Consider the following 19412-nt stretch of genomic DNA (forward strand, 5'->3'; position numbering starts at 1 on the left):
GACCCAACACAACAACACCACATTCAAGTAGGGAGGTGGTTTGTAGGCGCACAGAGTTACAAATAGAGAGATGTAGCGCACAAGATCCACCACAACTGTATCCCACACCTGATTTAAGCCAAAAATCCCAAGATGTTGATGAGAACATTACCACAAGTACAGGTTAGTGAAGCCTAAGATAGATGGTAGTGCCCATTAAATGCAATGCCCCTCGGCACCAACTATTTTTCAAGTCATGGTGAACCACAATACTGCATGTATGTAGACTTCCTCTTCATTCCCATAGCTGAGCTGTGCCTTTTTTTCCCATTTTCAATGATGCCCGTCTCTTCACCAGCCTTAAATGTCTAGCAAACCTCAAACGGGGCCTCAAACAGTTTACCCAGAATCTCTCCGTCACCCCTCTTTCAGCCTGTTGCACGTTGCCCTAGGCCTCATCTTCATATAAATTTTTGGGAGGATCCCAGGACATGACAAGAACACACCTGGTTCCAGTTACATGTTGCGGGGGGGCTACTATACACATTGATCTTTTGTGGGGGGAGGTATCTGGAGTACATACGTATACACATACTGAGCTCTGGGGTCATCAGGGATTGAAACGAACTCTGTGGTAAATCAAGAGCCTTTTGACTTTGAACTAATATCATGCATAGTCTGTACTATTTATAAGCAAGTACGAAAGTGATGCTTAGAAGCGTGCTTATGGCATACATGAGCTAAAACATGCAGCAGTTTCAAAAAAAGCAAAATGTTATCAATTCTGGATAAACCAAGTCTATGGGAATCTATAGTAATTTTATGCAAATTACTACAGGTATGCTTATTTCAAGATCAGTGTTTTAAAATTTGCCCTCACTTCCACATGCTCACAGAAAGCAGGGTCTGACAGTTAGGAGGAGGGGAGGAAGGGAAGGACTACAGGAACAAATTGGGGGGGGGGGAGGGGAAGGGGTAGGCAGCAAGGGAGATACTGGACAACCCCCCGCCTCCCCCCCAGCCCGATTTATTTTTCCCTGCTATGGCAGTGGGAGACAGATAAAGTTAAGTCAAACCTCCAACAATTATATTCTATACTTGGAAATGTATAACATTTATAATTTTCAATATACAGAATCTAATTATTGGGGGGAATTGTCTTGTATTCAGGATAATTTAATATTTGACTAAATGCAGTAGATAAAATAATTGGGATAACGTTTTTAAAACTAGGTGTTTCTCTCACAATATTTAGCCATCCGTCTAGCAATATAATTATAAGTTTGAAACTGAAGCTGTGGAAGACCAGTTATGTTTAATGTGTCAGTCCCTTTTTCTAAATCTTGCAATAAAGAAAATATGTAGTCAGAACCTGTACACTTCATACCATATTACAAAAACAGTAATTATCTTCCAATTGTACATTTTAAAAATACAAATTCTTTAAGTTATTAATACAATTATATCTGTTTAATGTTAACTTTAAGGTTTAATAATGTTCGCTAGAATGAAAATATAGTTTTAACTATTAACATAACTACAGTCTTCATAAAATAAGCAGCAAATAATATTACAGAGCATCTCTGGGCACTATGGAGGGGAGCAGATCGTCAGATGTTTCCTTTCCCCAATTTATTACTATTATGTTGATGCTCATTTCTGCATGGTTGTAGGATTCATGCGTTTTCATTCCTGCACTCACTCTTTCCTTCCACTCCTCCCTCCCACAACTTTTCTTTAAATAAGTGTTTCCACCTATTAAATAGAGGGAGTAGTGCCTTTAATTACTTCTCCTAGCAATTCTCATATTGCTTTTAAGCTGCTGCTTTAATCTTTCTAATGGTAAAAAATATACTCATTTTACTGAGCCTGGAAATCCTTCTGAACACAGTACTTCCCATAATGTTTAAGGAAGGCATTTTTTTTTAAGTAATATTATGTAAGTAAAAGAAAATAGAGGCAGCCTGTAGTAATAACTGTGCAAAGGAATCATAACTTACCACAAGAAGACATAAATCAAATAGAAGTACAAGGTATGGAAAGTTGAACAATTTGCTGTGGTGAAAGAGGTCTGGGCTTTACTACATGTTAGCTACTCAGCAGGAACTGCCCACATGTACACATTCACTCCACAGTAAGTAGAAATTAAATTCTTAGTAAAAGAAGAGAAAGATCCTGCATGCAGGCAATTACTAGGGAACTGGTAATGCACAATGAAGACTCACAACCCTTACCTCAGTCCAGAAATCTTAGTGATTTATATTTAGTCTATCTCAAGATTTAAAACTGCTCAAAGCACCCATGGTTGAAATGTTGATACTGAAATTTTCTTTGTATTAAGCAAGTAATATGATATACAAGCATACAAAACATATTTTAAATTTCTAGAAAACAAAAACTTCTCTCTCTGCGATCACAATACATCACTGACCCAATCAACTTTAGAAGAGCCACTGACAACAGTGATCGGCCAACACAATTGACTTCTTAGGGAAAAGTCAAGAACTCTTTCTAATTTACCAAATATTGTGCTATACCTGAGTCAAAGGCAGTTGTTCCTAAATTTTTAATGCATCTCGTTTGATCCATGAATCACATAAATTTCAATATTCTGAACATAGAAAGGATACCTCCACTAATTCTTGGAATAATAAGACACCACAATTTAGAAATCCTCCAATTATTTCTTCTCATATTCCTGCTGGACAGTTTTGGAGACTCATATTTTATTTATATTATGATTGTAAACACCGGACCCGATTCAGCACATCTGCAGCTTCCTAACCTGCCTACAATTACAGCTCCAGAGGACATACTCTGCCGGTCAAACAGAAACCTAAGACGCTGTTGGTTTCTCTCTCTCTCATTTTGTATGTAAATAATTATTCACAATGCGAGTCTCATTAGGAGATAAGGCAACAGGCATTTTCTACTCCTTGCAAAATAAACACAACAAAACTGAGATATACCTTTCCATACTTACGAGGTAAAGCAGACTAGATAGAGTGCCTTCACTCAAAGCCACATCGGTGTTTACTTCTCTATTCCCAGTTTGGTTACATTGTTCATAAATATAAAAAAGTTATTCCTCTCTTTCTTACACAGAGTGAGATCATAGTATATTCATCTATTGCAGGAGGCACGTTTAATTCATTAACTTAAATTGGTTGCTCATATAAATTATGAAAATTATGTACTGATTTTCCAAATGTTGTAACAGAACTTTTCTTGTTTGCAAAAATAAATCTTCATAGTTTACATTCTGCAGCCCTTATGGAAAACCCTGTCAAATCTCTTCTGAGTGTTACAAATCAGACACTGGAAACACTGTTTTACATTAACTATTAATTCAATAAGAATAAGCTATTAGTAAGAGAAGGCAAATGAAAGTGAAGCTCAAGAAAAACAGTAGCAGGATACAGTAAACAGTCCATACAAAAACAGCTCTTTTTTATGATAGCTCTGAGAACACTGGCAAAAGACTAATTTCACTTGCACAGAGTAGCAGCAAAACATCAACCCCAATTTTGCAATAGCAGAGGATCCAAACCTGTCACTGATTCTCAACAAGTGCACACAAATTCAGAATAAGACCACAGTGAGCAAAAGAGGAAGGAATACTGCTTTTTGAGATCACAGAACTTGTTCCATTCCCTAAGGATGTAGAGATAACATGACTATTTAAAGATAGACTATCATAGTTAAGTAATTTGTAGGTGACAGCTTTAAGAATCAGAAGGAATGATAACCAGGTATCCTGGTTTTCCGTTTCCCATGGAAAAAGAGAGAAAAAAAAAAATCACAGATTTCTCCTTTTAAAAGAGAAACCCACAGATTCCCTGCTTTTGCAAAGAGCTCTGCAGGCTGGCTGAGCTCCAGCCTGCAAGAGCTATTTGCAAAAAGGGCAGGAAACCCCCAGACCTGCCCGAAGGCAGAGAGGGAAGGGCGGGGCCTGAGGCTCTGTCAGCCACAGCTCTGCTCAGCTCAGCTTCACTCCTGGTGTCTATCAGTGGGGCTTGCAAGGGTCTGGGGGTCCCTCTGGCAGGGCTGGGGGGTTGTGGGTCACGGCTGGGGGGAGCCAGGAGCTGGCCCCACCCCCATCCGAGCAGTCAGAGCAGTGGGGGAGCTGGCTCTATGATGCTGCTGCTGCAGCTGTCTGCTGTTGGGGGGTGGGGCAGACAGCTGCAGACTTGTGTCCCTTGCCCCATAGCCCTGACAGCTGGAGGCTCCAATGTGGGGGCAGTGAGGGGCACCAGCAGGGCTAGGGGTAGCTGCAGGGGCTTTTTAATTTTAATAATGCATTATCAGAGAATTTGTGATTTTTTAAATCAGAGAAAACCAGGATCCATGATGATAACAAACAGATTAATTTAGATTGTTTTACACCTGAAAACCAGTAAGACCATAATAGCTCAGCTGTGCTAGTAGTAATTGTTACATCATTTTTAACTCATTTTTACCCTGATATTTGTTGCATCCATCTACTGGTTGTCTGAAATCTAAGGAGGCAAGGTAAGAACTCTTTTCTTTGTTAGTGAAAGAGTAGTGCCTAAGCACAATGCTCCCCAGTTCTCTGAGAAGTACTATAGGCACTACTATGTTATAAACAGTTAAATATGAAACAGTAATTATATTCACACTCCACTGTTCATTTAATTTCAATTAATATAATGTACAAAGGGTAAAAATAATTTTCAAAAGAAGGAAAAAAAATTATGATTCCAAATCTCTCTCTCTGACACACACAAGCTTTAAAGCACAGAGACTTTCAAAGAACCCCAACAAATTAAGACACTCAGCACTTCCAAATTTCAGCTTGGTCACCTAACTTCTTTTGCCTCCTTAAAAATATCCCAGACTACAGATGAGCAGATGCTGGGGGGGTTTTCCCCCAATTTAGCATTAAGACACAAGGTCTGTGTATGCATGTGTTTATTTTATGTTCCAAATCAGTCAATTAAAGAGAAAAAGGAAAATCCCAAACAAAATGATTCACATCTCAGGAATCTTTTAGATAACTGTATCAAGAAGAAACATTTATATATAAAACGAAGATTATGACAGAGTCCTCCTCTACACATTACAAGTATTGCACAATTAACTAGTTAAATACACAATTACCTTAAGACCGGCTACACATGCAGGGCAGCTATCACACAATGAAAAGCTCTAATCAGCTATAAAGTCAGACCTCAAAAACATGTACTAACTTTATAGGTAGTTGCTATTAAACTTTAATTTGCACATGTAGTGTCTTCCCTGAAGCTGGGAGCCCCATGAGCTGTGGGACAACTCCTGGCAACTCTCAGCCCCCGCAGCTGCAGACTCTGGGTCCTGGCAGCACCCTATGGTTGAGTCCCAGGAGACACAGGACACAGCTATGATATCCCAGGCCCACGGGCCCATGAAACCCCTCAGGCAGGAAGATCACCAGAGCCACAATCTCCAAGCCTCAGAGGCATGTGAAACCCACGGAATGGGGAGATCACCACAGCTGCCATCAGCTGAGGAGACTCCCAGCCATGAAAGCTTGCTTCTTGCCCATGCAGAGGGAGCCCAGTATCAGGCTCCCCCCCTGTACTGGCAATAAGGTGCAATGAGATCTAATATGCAATCCCACAATCGCACTTCCTGCCAGGCACATGGGCCTGGCAAGAGGCATGATTATGTGAATTGCATTTTAGATCCCAGTGCGCCTTTACCTCCATGTGTAGTAGCGGCCTTGTTCTGTCTCACTCAATAGAACAGAAATATCATTGTTTTATTGCAAAAAAATTTTAGTACAAGGCAATATTAAAAAAAGAGCTACAGCTGCCAGTAATACTGTATCAGGCAGTAACAACATACCTTTAGCCACAGCTTCTTTATACTTCTCTTTGGCAGAATTTACTTCTTTTATTAATTGTCTATAACTAGCTTTTAATTTTTCCAATTCTGTCTTTGTAACCTATTAAGAAAGCAGAAATGGGAAAGGTATTAGAGCCATTATCTTCAGCAGTTAAAGACTTCTTTGCTTTAGAATAAGGCAATTACAGAACGTAATTTCCAAGACATTAAGAACGTATGCTTTTTCTCCCCCACTGGTTCAAAAAAAACACTTCAGTATGCTAGCACATATTGCAACTAAAACATACAAACAAGCCAGAAAACCCCACACACAAACAGCGGAGACAGAACAGAGAAGAACAGATGTTTGACAGGCTTGACTCCAACACTAGGGCTGGCCAAAACCAGGGTCTCTGGGAAAAATCTTTCTGATTAAGACGGTCCCCCCTCTTTCATCATAATGTCCTACATCAAAGCAAAATATATTTATGCCATCCAAGTTGATATTAATATTAACCAAACATTACATTCCAATAAGAGAATTCAAATGAAATTTATTAAAAATATTTCTGGATCATAATTAGATATTCTGAACACTTATTAGATCTCTCCCAACAATAAAATCAGATTTTTTCCAGTGACTAACATAAAAATCTGAGAAAAAATACTGCATTTTAAAATAGTCTCAGAAGCCATGAAACGTGCTTACATAGCATTATTTCTCAAGGACCGTGAAATCTAAATGTCTTTAAGGGGAAAGAAATACAACCTGGAGCTAGTGATAGAAGGGCCTCTCTCTCCTAAACAGCTGCACTGTCTCCATGAACCAGAATATTTTTGGTAAGAGCCAGATTCATGTTGATACGAGTAATGGATAATGAGCAATATGAGTGCAGGAACATACCATCACAATGTGCAGGAAGACTAGCAAATATAACAGAAGACCAGCTTGACTTAGCATGGAACTCTTCAGTAAACTAAATCACAAAAAGGAAGCTTATAAGAAGTGAAAACTTGGATAAACAACTAGGGAAGAATATAAGAGCACTGCTCAGGCATGAAGGGATTAAGAGAGGAAAGCCAAAGTACAACTGGAGTTGCAGCTAGCAAGAGATGTGTAGGGTAACAAGAAGGGTTTCTAAAAGTATATCAGTAGCAAGAGGAGGATCAGGGAACGTGGGTCCCTTACTGAATGGGGGAGGCATCCTTGTGACAAAGGATGCAGAAAAGGTTGAAGTGCTCAATGCCTTTTTGACCACAGTCTTCACAGGCAAGGTCAGCTCCCAGACTACTGTGCTGGGCAGCACAGTTTGGGGAAGAGGTGAGTAGCCCTCAGTGCTGAAAGAACAGGTTAGGGACTATTTAGAAAAACCGGACGTGTACAAGTCCATGGGGCCAGATGGGATGCACTCAAAAGTGTTGAGGAAGTTGGCTGATGTAATTGCAGAGCCATTGACCATTATCTTTGGAAACCCATGGCAATCAAGAAAGGTTCCAGATGATTGGAAAAAGGCAAACATAGTGCCCATATTTAAGAAAGGGAAAGAGGAGGATCCAGGAAACTACAGACCAGTCAGCCTTACCTCAGTCGCTGGAAAAATCATGGAGCAGATCCTCAAGGAATCCATTTCTAAGCACTTGGAGGAGAAAACGGTGATTAGGAATAGTCAGCACGGATTCACCAGGGGCACATCATGCCTGATCAACCTGACTTCTGTGATGAGGTAACTGTGGATGCAGGGAGACCAGCAGATGTGATGTACCCTGATTTTAGCAAGGCTTTTGATACCGTCTCCTACAACATGCTCACAGGCAAGCTAAGAAAGTATAGGCTGGATGAGTGGACTGTACGATAGACAGAAAACTGGCTGGAGCATCAGGCTCAAAGAGTAGCAATCAATGGTTCGATGTCTAGGTGGCAGCTGGTATCAAGTAGAGTACCCCAGGAGTCAGTCCTAGGGCCGGTTTTGTTCAATGTCTTCATCAATGACCTGCATAAAGTGTATCCTCAGCAAGTTTGCAGATGACACCTATCTGGGGGGAGCAGTAGATACACTGGAGAGTAGGGTTAGGATCCAGAGTGACTGTAGCAAAGTGGGCTCCTGTCGGGCCAGCTGTCACCGGCCTCCCACCTGCCTCCAGGCATGCCGCCTGCCATGACTTGCTGAAAAATTAATAAGCTGTTAAATAACGCGGGGGACTGCCCATTTTTTTGCCCTGATGCCAGGGGCACTATCTGCAGCTCCTATCCTCCCCTACACCACAGCCCAAGCCTCGCAGATGGCATCCAGATGTTACAAGCACACCAGCCCCACACTAGGCTCCAGAATCCTCCCCATAGGACCCTCCTTTGGTTCCCCCCGCTCCAGTGGCCTACGTCGCCTTCATCCGGGCTGCTGAGCTCCACATAGCTGGCTCCCCTCTCAGGCATAGTCCCTACTCAGGATCTTCGGCCCTATGCAGGCCCTAGCCTCACCTCAAAAGCCAGGCGGGCTCCCCAGGCCCATGACTCTGGGTGCCCTTCACGGTGGACCCCTGGCCCTTTTGATCTTCTTGGTCCTGGCCCCAGCATGGACCAGTCGAGGGGGCACTCTACCTCCGACCTCACTAGCCAATACTCTCTCTGGGTCCCCCTTCCTGAACGTGGGGAGCTGGGGTACCTCACACCACAACTGGTGCCCCAGGGTCTCACAGGGGACTCTCACTTCCCCCCTGGGGCAGCAGGTCATGGTGCTACTTCGGATGTTACTTTCAACTCGCTCTGTCTCCCAGCAGTGGAGGACTTATTGCAGTCAGGATTCACTTCTCTCGCTCTGGGGTTGAGGCCCCCTGTTCACTAGGCCTCAGGCATCCGGAGACTTACCTGGGCCTGCTCCCCTTGCTTGGGGTTCCACATCACCCCCTCACTGGGGCTTCGGATCTCTGCCCCTTACTAGGGGCTACCCCCTCACAGAGGCTCCATTACTCTGCTCCTCCCTTGGAGCTAGCACACCGCCCCTCACTGGGGCTACAGATCTTGGCCCCCTTTGCTGGGGCTACCCCCTCACTGGGGCTATTAGGGGAGGGGGGGAGAGGGGGCTGCTCCCTGTTGGGCTCAGGTGGCCATAGCCGTGCCTGGCCCCAACTCTCCCTCTCGGGGTCTTGCACCCCCACAGGGCTCAAGCAGCCTCAGCCATACCTGGCCCCACTCTCCCCCTCAGGGTCTCAAACCCCCGCAGGGCTCAGGTGGCCACAGCTGTATTTGGCCCTAACTCTCCTTCTCAGGGCTTGCACCCCACAGGGCTCAGGCAGCCTCGGCTGTACTTGGCCCCCACTCTCCTCATTGGGGCTTGCACCCCTGCAACTACTTCCAATGGAACACAAACCCACCCGAAGGTGAGAGCTAGGGTTAAGGCGCCCTGACCCACCTTTCACCAGGGTGATAACTGGCCTGGCATTTCCTGGGGACTCCCGTGCCACTGAGAGTCCCACCAGGCCACCCACTCCCAGCAGAGTACAGTTTTAGGTCATACCCAAGACCAGGACCCTCCTGACCATCTCCTACAGCTCCTCCCTTACCTCCAGATGATACCAGCAGCCCTACGGCCAGGAGATGTTGTTGCCTGGCCTCCAGCAGCAAAACTGCCCTGTTTATATGGGCAGCCCTAGGTCCAAAATGGCTGCCCTCATCAGGCACCTGCTGGCTGCCAGCGTCAGGCCCTTAAAGTGGCAGGCACCTACAGTGCCCTGCCACAGTGACCTAGACAAATTGGAGAATTGGGTCAAAAGGAATCTCATGAGGTTCAACAAGGACAAGTGCAAAGTCCTGCACTTAGCTCAAAACAATCCCATATACCAGTACAGGCTGGGGACTAGTCAGTCCTGAGTGGCACTAGTCAGGCTGAGTGGACTAGTCAGTGGCTGAGCACCACCTCTGCAAGTTACAGTGGACAATAAAATGGATATGAGTCAGCAGTGTGCCCTTGTTGCCAAGAAGGCTAACAGCATACTGGGGTACATTGGTATGTGTGTTGCCAGTAGGTCAAGAGAAGTGATTATTCCCCTCTGTTCAACACTGGTGAGGCCACATCTGGAGTACTACGTTCAGTTTTGAGCACCCCGCTAAAGAAAGGATGTGGACAAATTGGAGAGAGTCCAGAGGAGGGCAACAAATATGGTGAGGGGGCTGGGGCACTTGGCTTCTAAGGAAAGGCTGAGGGAACTGGGCTTCTTTAGTCTAGAGAAGAGAAGTCTAAGAGAAGATATGATAGCAGTCTTCAACTACCTGAAGCAGAGTTTGAAAGAAGATGGAGCTAGACTGTTCTCAGTGGTGGCAGATGACAGAAAAAGGAGCAAAGGTCTCAAGGTGCACCCAAGGAAGTTTAGGTTAGATATTAGGAAGAATTTTCTCACTACGAGAGTAGTAAAACACTGGAACAGGTTAGCCAGAGAGATTGTGGAATCTCTATCCTTGGATGTTTTTAAGAGCCAGCTAAACAAAGCCTTGGTGGGGATGATATAGCTGGGCATGGTCTTGCTTTGAATGAGTAGTTGGACTAGATGACCTCCTAAAGTCCCTTCCAACCCTGATTTTCTATGACTTGCTGAAGGGGGCCTGTTAAATAACCAGTTTTATTGTTCATATTCTAACTGAGCTCAGCTTCTACAGTGGCTGTACTTTTCAGCTCAAATCTCTACCACAAGTGGGTAAGAAGGAAAGACATGGACAGACAAGATAAAAGGGAGAGAGATTTTATCACAAATCAACTGCTCCACTGTAACTGTCCATGTGACCTTACCCTGCAGTAGAATAAAGCTAAACTGTAACAGCTCAGGTTTAGTGCTGCTTAACTTACTCTCACTGTGGGCCAGAAGAATGACACAGGGTCAATCCACAAGCTAAATCCCATGGACAGGGTCAGCCCACGGGCCAGATCAAGCATGGGGTTGGTGCACAAGTGTAATCCAGCATAATCAGCCCAGCCTCACACATCAGATGCAGCCATGGGGCAATCCCACATACCAGCCCAGGTCAATACACTGGGTTGAACCTTGCAGTCTGCAGGGCTCCTCACAGGTCTGGAAATTTGGCAGTGGGAAAGCAGTGACAGTGTTAATTACCACAGCTTCCAGAGCCACTTCCAGAGCAGCAGGAATTAAAACTGCCACCATTCCCTTGGTGCCAAACTTTCAGACCCATGAGGAATCCCACAGACTGCATGAAAGAGCTCTATGGGCCAGAATCTGCCCATGGGCCAGAAGTTGAGCACAACTGGCTTAGTCCATTTCACTGAGGATTTCATCTACTTAAAAATGGGGAAAATGCAGAGAGAATATTCCTCCTTCTTTCTAGTAACACTGTGAGCTTTGGGATAAAGGTTCATAGTTGACGCTTAGAATCAAGATACAAATATGAATAACCATTAATGAATAATGAGTAACAGGCCCTCTTCTGCAAAAGAACCCATTTTATTATCCATATTCTAATTGAGCTCAGCACTTCCTTATCATGGAATAACACTTCTATGAATGATATTACTACAACATCAATACTTCTTCAATGAGCATTTAAAAGCCCTATTTATTTTATAATTAAAAAATACATTGGGGTAACTGTCCTACCCAGGACTTTGATTTACATGGATTTATCATTCTTTCATCCTGAAGTTCTGATATCTTTCAGAGTCTTTCTTCTAGCTATTGCTACATTTGTAATTCAGTTTCTTCCTTGGCTGAACTATTCAACTGAAGTACCAGTAGCTCCAGTACAATGTTTTCTGTTAGCCTTTTCATCTGCTCATTGAGATCTTACAAAACTCACAGTAGTTTCAACAGCTCCTAGGATACAGAAATGCCCTGACCTGGCTCTCTAGAGTAGATAAAGCCAGCAATACAACAGACTACAGCTCTCTCTACTATATGATATCATATTTAATATCAGTTCCAGCCAAAACAATTCTACACTTCCCATAATCTCTGCAGACAGGAATCAGAGCTGAGAGGGCAATTCAGGTGAAGTCAGATATTCACAAATTCCAGGCCATCAAATCCTACTCTATTTGCCAGGAATTATGCCTGCTCAGTTGTTTTGTATCCTGACCCAAGATACTCTCCTAGACTTTTCCACTGTTACAATTTGCAACAGTTTCTTCTGTGAATCATTACTTGTCTAAATAGATCAGCTAAACAAAACTGAGAAGAAAAATATTTGGACCCCAGAAGGTTCTACAGGTGCTTAGAATATTTTTGTTATTGGAAAACAACTGCCTTATTGAGTCCAAACAATTATGTACAAACTTCCTGAAAGCATAAGTTAAGGTCCAACGAAACTCCATCTGGACTCCTGTCCTAGGCCTGGGAAATCCTACAATTCCAGGAGTAACTTCCTTTAGACAATCTGTTTTGTAGCTCTGTCTTGGAGCTAGGGATCCTAGAAGACACTTGAAGTTTCCTAATGAAAGCAACATTTTTGTAATGGAAAATTCTGAAAATTTGGGGGTTTGGTCTGATACAGAAGTCAAGCCTATATAAGAGCTGCTCTTCTCTGTAGTGTCTCCTCTGGACTATTCCTACAACAGATGCAAGTCTGGCTGACCAGAGGGAAATGCTTGTGGGGTGCAGGATTTCATAGAAAATTATCTTGCTTTAAGTTAAACCTTCATGTGAACGATCTGGAATTAACAATTGTACAAAAGTACCCCTTCTTCCTTTGTGAGAAATTCTGTCCAAACACTAGTTTTGCTTAAAAAAATGTATTAATTAATTAATAAACAAGCATCACTTGCAGCCTATTTAAACTAGGAAGGAAGAACCATGAGCCCCAGTCTCCTCTGTGGGTTGATATTCCTCATGATGCAGAAAAATGCCTTAAGAGTAATTCATTTAGTGAAAAAACAAAAAAACAAAATATTTTCTCCCTCCCAGATTAACTGAGGAAAAGATAAATTCTGGCAGAAGAATAACCTCTCCTTCCCATAATTTTCTATTCTAAGGTAAGTATTTACAGTTCCCTTAATAAACAGATCTCCAGGTTCTGCCTCTGGAGAATGTTTTCTGAATCCCACAATCCATGGGTCTTATTGCTCAGTTCAGGCTGCCATTCAGATTTCTGCCAAATACAAAAAGGCACAGATCTATTCTTCCAGTCCCTACTTTTTAGTGCTCATCTTCAGTGAGCTCCAGTATCCATCTATCTTTGCTGTTGTTCAAAACCAATCTTAGAGCACTGGAATAGAATTCTGATTCTTGCCTGTTTCACTCCTGCTCATGCTGTTCTCAAGAACTGCAGCTAAACTGACAAAACCAATCACTTTTCACTCCAGCTGAAACTTTGGAAAGCTTTGAGTGACAGAAGCAGTCCCCAAGCAATCTGTCTACCAACTTAGGAGACAGAGATGCATCACATTTGGACAGCTCTCAAAAGGGTAAATTGTTTTTAGCACATACTTAGATTCTGCCGAAACTAAGAAGGCTCACCACAATTTTTTTTCCACTTATCCCTGGTAAACTCATAAATTTTGACTAGTAGATTTTTTACCCCAACCTGATGATGACTAGAGGGGAACAGAAGGAAGAGGGTTCATGTGGAGTCACCTTTTCCTAAAAGAAGACTGTTTCCCAAGCTGTCTACCGAATTAAATCAAGGACAGTTTCTTTTCTTTCTGTCTTTTCAACTAGTAATGCATACATAATGGAAGGAATTGACTGAAATAAGAATACAATTCAGCACACTTATTTTAAATTTGTACAGCAGAGTGAAGCAGCACAGTGGCATCTGGCTTGTTCACCTCAAAGATTACATGTAAAAGCCAGTAAACTATGTGTAATAAATATTAATCTTTAATAAATTATGTTAAAATCTTCATAATATAATAGAGTGAAATACCTTGTACATCTCTGCCTCAATTTGCTGGTGAACTCCCACATAGCTCTTCTTTACTTGCTGCTTATCTTTAATCATCATTGTAAGCCTATGTAATGGCCCAGAATTAAGGTCCTCTGCGTGAGTCTTCATGATTCGGCTGAGTTGTTCTGTCTGCTGAACCATAAGCAGCCAAGACTAGAAGAAAACGAAAGAAGAGAACTTATTCTTACTGGCTTAGACACAACTGCACCATGGAAAGGAAATGTAAGTCCATCATTAATTTAAATTTAAAAAAATCTTTTTAAAAACTTTGCTTTCTTTAAACCAATGGTTCTCAACCATTTTTGTACTAGGACTCATTTGTAAACATCAGTGGCCAGTCCTGACCCAGTGCCCCTCACTCCCAACCTACTGCTCCGTGCCCCCAGGCCACAGCCCCTCAGTATGTGGGGAGCAGGGGGAGGTGTGGGGGACATGGAGGGCCCTAACCAGCCTGCAAGGGAAAAGCCGTGTTTTCCCAAATTTTTCTCCTTTGAAGGAAAATCTATTTTTACAGTTTGTTAATCCATTTTTTCAAATTTGTTCACGACCCTTCATATATTCTTGTGACCCACACATTGAGAAACAGTGCTTTAGATTACAATATAACCTTGCCTTTTTAATTCACTCATAGAATCATAGAAAATTATGGGTTGGAAGGGACCTCAGGAGGTCATCTAATCCAAACCCTGCTCAAAAGATATGAATGATCTAGTTGGGGACAGTCCATAAGTATAAACTATAGTAGGCCTTAAGTTGCTTAATGGTGCTTGCTTTCACATGACCAAAGTTTTGGTAAGAGGAAGCAAAGGAAAAAGGAGAACAAAAAGTGTGAACTGTTTTACAAAACTCAGGGAATATGGAATGCAAAAAGCTAGGTTAGAAGTCTTGCTGAAGTCTGTGTAAAGTACATTTAGTGGCTAGACAAGGCTAATTTTAGACAAGATATAGTTTACATAAGGGATAAGAATAGGAGTATGAATATTAATTTGAATAACACCAATTAGGAACACTGTATTTTAACCTTATTTAGTAAGCTTTTTTATATTTTAGCCAAACCACAGAGTATAAAGTTTTGGGCTTATCTCAGAATCTTTGCTCTTCATTGCTAAATAGCCCATCTACAGAAACTAAAATAAAAACTCTTTTATAACTTAATTTGAATCTTAGGTGAAAAGTTCTTTTCCCCACAACAGGCTGTTCACCTGTGAGAGGCTTTTTAGACTTGAGGGCTTTAAGACATTTTACATTTTCTCAGCTGTTAATGAGATTATTAATTATTATTTCTTTAAATGAATGTGCACTTTATAAAATTTTAATCATTTGTTTGATATGCCTTATCTGTATAGTAAGTCATTTGTATCATTTCGGTATTTCATTATTTTACCTACATTTATAATTGAGTATTTAACTTTGGTGGGACTGGCTGTTTGAACATTTCTTGTTTCTCAGAATATCTTGGGGTCAACACAAGGGAGTTACAAGATATCAATCCAAAAGTTTGGGTCTGTCAAGAAAATTACTCAGCCTTATTTGAACTCTCTTCCAAATTCCTTTGGGACACATGCCTGTGTCCTTTCTTCCTACCTTCCCAGCACATGCTACCCACTGCCCTAGGCAATTTTTGCTCTTACTTAAATTCATCTCAGTTATGTTACTAATTCACTTAGCTACGCCGTCTGCATTTTGTTAGAGGAGAAAAAAAGAGCTTTTCATTTCATTAACATACAAGGCCAGAATGTACAGTGTACTTGTACTCAGTTCCAGACTTGAACCTCAAAAGATAAACTTTTATAAATATCAAATAAAGGTATGTCAGGGAGTCCTGTCTAATTTTAATAAGAATATAGGGGGGTAAGAATTTGACTTAAACAGGATAATTTTCTAAATTCAGCATCGTGGATACTGTACCCCAATTAAAATTAAAGGATGTGGGTAGTTATAATAATCAGCAATGGGATTTAGCCAAAATACTGTGACTAAAAGTTCTCACTTTCACTGTATCTTTAGTGACCAAAGTTGAGAAACTCTATTTTACAACCCATCTAAAAAAGCACCCCCACCATTACATGTCTCTTAAACCTAGGATCCAGTCTAGTATTAACACTGACTTTAATTTAAGAAAATTACCAATTAAATCATCTTTATTTCTTGTACGTCATACATGTCCTTTGGACCTTGCTCATCAAGGCAGTATACTAGCAGCTACAAGATTCACAGCCCAAGGTGACGTGCCTAAAACTTACACCTTTTCCTTAGAGAAAAATCAAAAGTCATTAATCAAAATCAGATTTGCAAGATATATTGCAAACTGCATACAAAAAAAAACTAATGACAAAGGACCAGATTTAGCAGTAGTCATGCTCTAATTGTTATGGGCGAGACGGAAGCCATGAAAATTCTGTGTTCTATTTTAGTGTGACCCACTAACTTCAGCAAAACAACTTATCACAAGCTTGTGTTTCAACAAACTCTAAAAGTATCAAAAAATCCATGGTGTCACCAAAGCACAGATAATACAGTTAAAAAGTTCTGGGATAATTTTATTTGCCCAAACAAAACCCAGGTAAGACATAAGACTAATAAACAATAATAATAGCATACTATTTGCATGCTGTGCTAATACTGATTTAACAATATGTTATTATTTTAAAAAGAAATGCCAAGATAGTCATATACCAAAAAATTACAGCATGGAGGGCAGAAGTAGGGAAAGCTTTTCTGAATTAAGATTTGCAAAGCCTACAGAAACAGCTTGTGGGGGGCACAGAGTTCCTTCCTGCCTGCTTTGAGAGGAAAAGAAATAGCATGAGGAACAAGAAAAGAAAACACTGATCAGTTTAAAAGTAACATGTTTATTTTAAACATGCACAATAACCATATTTACTGGAAGACCTTTTAAGAATAAAATATTGCTTATCTAGCAACTTCTTTGTAACAGCTACTGTGCCTCCCAGGGAACATACTACCTCTTTTTTAGAACTCACATTATCATTTGCATTCCAATTATCAACTCTTGGGGGTTTTTTTGTTATGAGACAGAACTAGAAATCAAATACAGAAATGTAATTTTTCCAAGGGTAAGGAAAAAGTAATTTTTCTAAATGCATTGACAATAATTATTTCTGCATTATTACACTGCCCTGAAGGTGACAAGCAAGATCTTGTGAAAAAGCAAGTAAAATCAGACTAACTTGGAAAAAAAAATGAACAAATGAAAGATTCTGAGAATTCAGTTCTCTCAAATTGTCTAAAACGTTTGACAGTATTTGAAGAAATAGCTTAAGCATCTAGCTTTTCCCAAAAATCGATAGGAATTTTTAAAGTTAAAATAAAGATTTAAAAAAAAAAAAAAAAACTGTTAACATATTCAATTATTTGTTAAAAAGACAATACATGTGACAGAATCAATAGTGTCCTTTGCAAATCTGGGTATGACAACCTACAGGACAGCAAAGCTACTTTTGCCAAGGATAACCACAGACAAAACATTTCTTTTGAACAAATACTGCAAGTAACGATCTACATTTTGCCTTTTGACCTTTTTCAAATACCAGATTGCAATTATTTCTAATTTAGGCTTACACTTGGAGCCTTGCCAACTAAGGCTGTGATATCAAACATTAAACATAAGTAAGGTTTGTCAGCATTTGACTGAAGCCTTGTCCACAGTAAAAATTCCACTGGTATAGCTAGCTAAACTGGCAGAGTTAAGTATAGACAAGTACAGTAAAATGGTAGCAGCAGAGCTACCATTATTAGCGCTACAGTACCAGCAAATCTTCCTAGTATAAAAGATGCTTCATTCAAACAAATCTTTTTCTAGTAGTTTCAGCTGGCCCCCAAAGTCATACTAGTAAAAGCTTTTCTTGCCAGTATAACTACGTACCCTGAGGTTTTTGCAAGAAGGGGGGAAAACATACATATAACCTGCTGCCCAACACAGCTATGTAATAAATTGGTACAACTGGCAGTCTATGAGGAATTAAATAGTGGCCCCCAGGATCCTGGCCAGTTGCTGCTCCTACACTGCTGAACAATGGGGGCAAGGCATTGCTGCAACATGGAGAATTGTGTGTCCTGGGCTCACCACAATACAACAAGGGGTGGGAGGGTCAGAGGCATGAAGCCCAGCAGTCAGGCATCTACACAGTGTAGAAGTGTGGGGACATGGATGTACAGTGCAGAAGTGGGGGAAACTGAGACACTGCAGGTGCACGGTCAGGGGAATAAGTGTTTGCAGCCTGGAAAGGCAGTGGCTCACTTTGTTGGGGCATGCAGCTTCCAATAGGTGCCTCCTGGCTACATGGAAGTTGGAACAGCCCTGCAATTAGACAAATTTGAATCTAGATCAAGCCTAAAAGACTTGCTGAAAGGAAAATCCAGCCTGAACAACAAAAAGAGGTTCTTAAGACAAGAGGAGGTTCTATAAGTATGCAACCAGAAAAAGAAGACCGAGGAAGCAGTGAGTCCACTGTTAACTAGCCAGGAAGAACTTCTAACACAAAATTCAAAGACAGAGCTGCTCAACAGCTACTTTTCTTCTGTCTTCACAAAAAAATTAAGCTGCACCTAATAAAAAATATTCAGATAAGGAAGGGGACAAGCCAAGGGAAGAAATAACGAGAGACAGTCAGAGAGCTTCTGATGGGTCTGAATTAATTCAAGTCAGCAGGGCTTGATAAACTTCATCCTCTGCCAGTTCCTTCATCCACAGTACTGAAGGAACTGGCAGAGGAGGGTTTGATCCCTTGGCAATGATATTCATGAAATCATGGAAGACAGGAGAGGTACCAGAGGACTAGTCAAGAGTCAGCTTAGTGCCTCTCTTTAAAAAAGGAGAATCCAGAGAACTACAGACTAGTTAGCCTTAAGACCTACTCCAATAACTTCCCAGGTATGGAGGTGAGGCTATTTGCCACCAACTGTGGGAGGAAAGGCTTATCATAGGCAACCAGCATAGATTTACTAAGAACAAATCACGCCAAACAAACTAACTAACTATCTCCTTTGACCAAATAACTACTTGTGTGGATGAAAGAAGTGCTATGGATACAGCATATTTGGACTTCAACAAGGTTTTTGGCAAGGTCCTGTATGACCTTCTCATAAACAAATTGCAGAAACATGGGCTAGACAAAACTTTCATAAGGCAGGGAGACAACTGGGACACCAGCCACAAGCAAAGGATAATCATAAAAGGATCCACGTCAGAAGGGCAAGAGATTTCAAGTGGAGTCCCGCAGGAATCCGTTCAGGGCCCAGTGCTGTTCAACTTGTTATTAATGATTTCAATACTGAAATAGAAAGCTTCGTGAGTGAGTTCACAGATGACCAATCTGGGAAGGACTGTTAACACATTGGAGGATAGGAGCACAATTTAGAAAGATCTCAACAGACTGAAAAGCTGGGCGGGAGCCAGCAGGATGAAGTTTAATGCTGACAAATGCAAGGTGCTACCCTTTGGGAACAATGATCAAAAACAAAATGGGCAACACCTGGCTAGATGGCAACACTACAGAGAAGGATCTGAAAGTCTTGGTACATCACAGGCTCGATACGAGTTTGCGGTGTGATGCAGCTGCACAAAAGATAAATGCATGTTTGGGATACATCAACAGAAGTATTAGATGCAAAATTGGGTGATAGTGCCTCTCTACTCAGCACTGGTTAGGTTTCATCTCGAATACCATGTAGAGTTTTGGGCTCCACACTTTAAAAATGA

The 19412-nt window shown here is 41.4% G+C and overlaps 1 protein-coding gene across 6 annotated transcripts in view; it reads right to left on the reverse strand.

Annotated features, from left to right (window-relative positions):
* FER (FER tyrosine kinase) overlaps positions 1-19412 on the reverse strand; it is a 363406-nt gene that overhangs the window by 314191 nt on the left and 29803 nt on the right. For all 6 annotated transcript variants that reach the window (XR_009461068.1, XM_019484266.2, XM_059724955.1 and 3 more), the window contains 2 exons: positions 13670-13843; positions 5827-5926 (listed from right to left, as the gene is read on the reverse strand). Coding sequence is in view for 5 of the 6 variants with exons in the window: in XM_019484266.2 (XP_019339811.1) it covers positions 5827-5926; positions 13670-13843 (274 nt within the window). In the remaining variant the exon portion in view is untranslated. The remainder of the gene's footprint in view (positions 1-5826; positions 5927-13669; positions 13844-19412) is intronic.

This window comes from Alligator mississippiensis, chromosome 3, assembly GCF_030867095.1.
Source record: "Alligator mississippiensis isolate rAllMis1 chromosome 3, rAllMis1, whole genome shotgun sequence".
NCBI lineage: Eukaryota > Metazoa > Chordata > Crocodylia > Alligatoridae > Alligator > Alligator mississippiensis.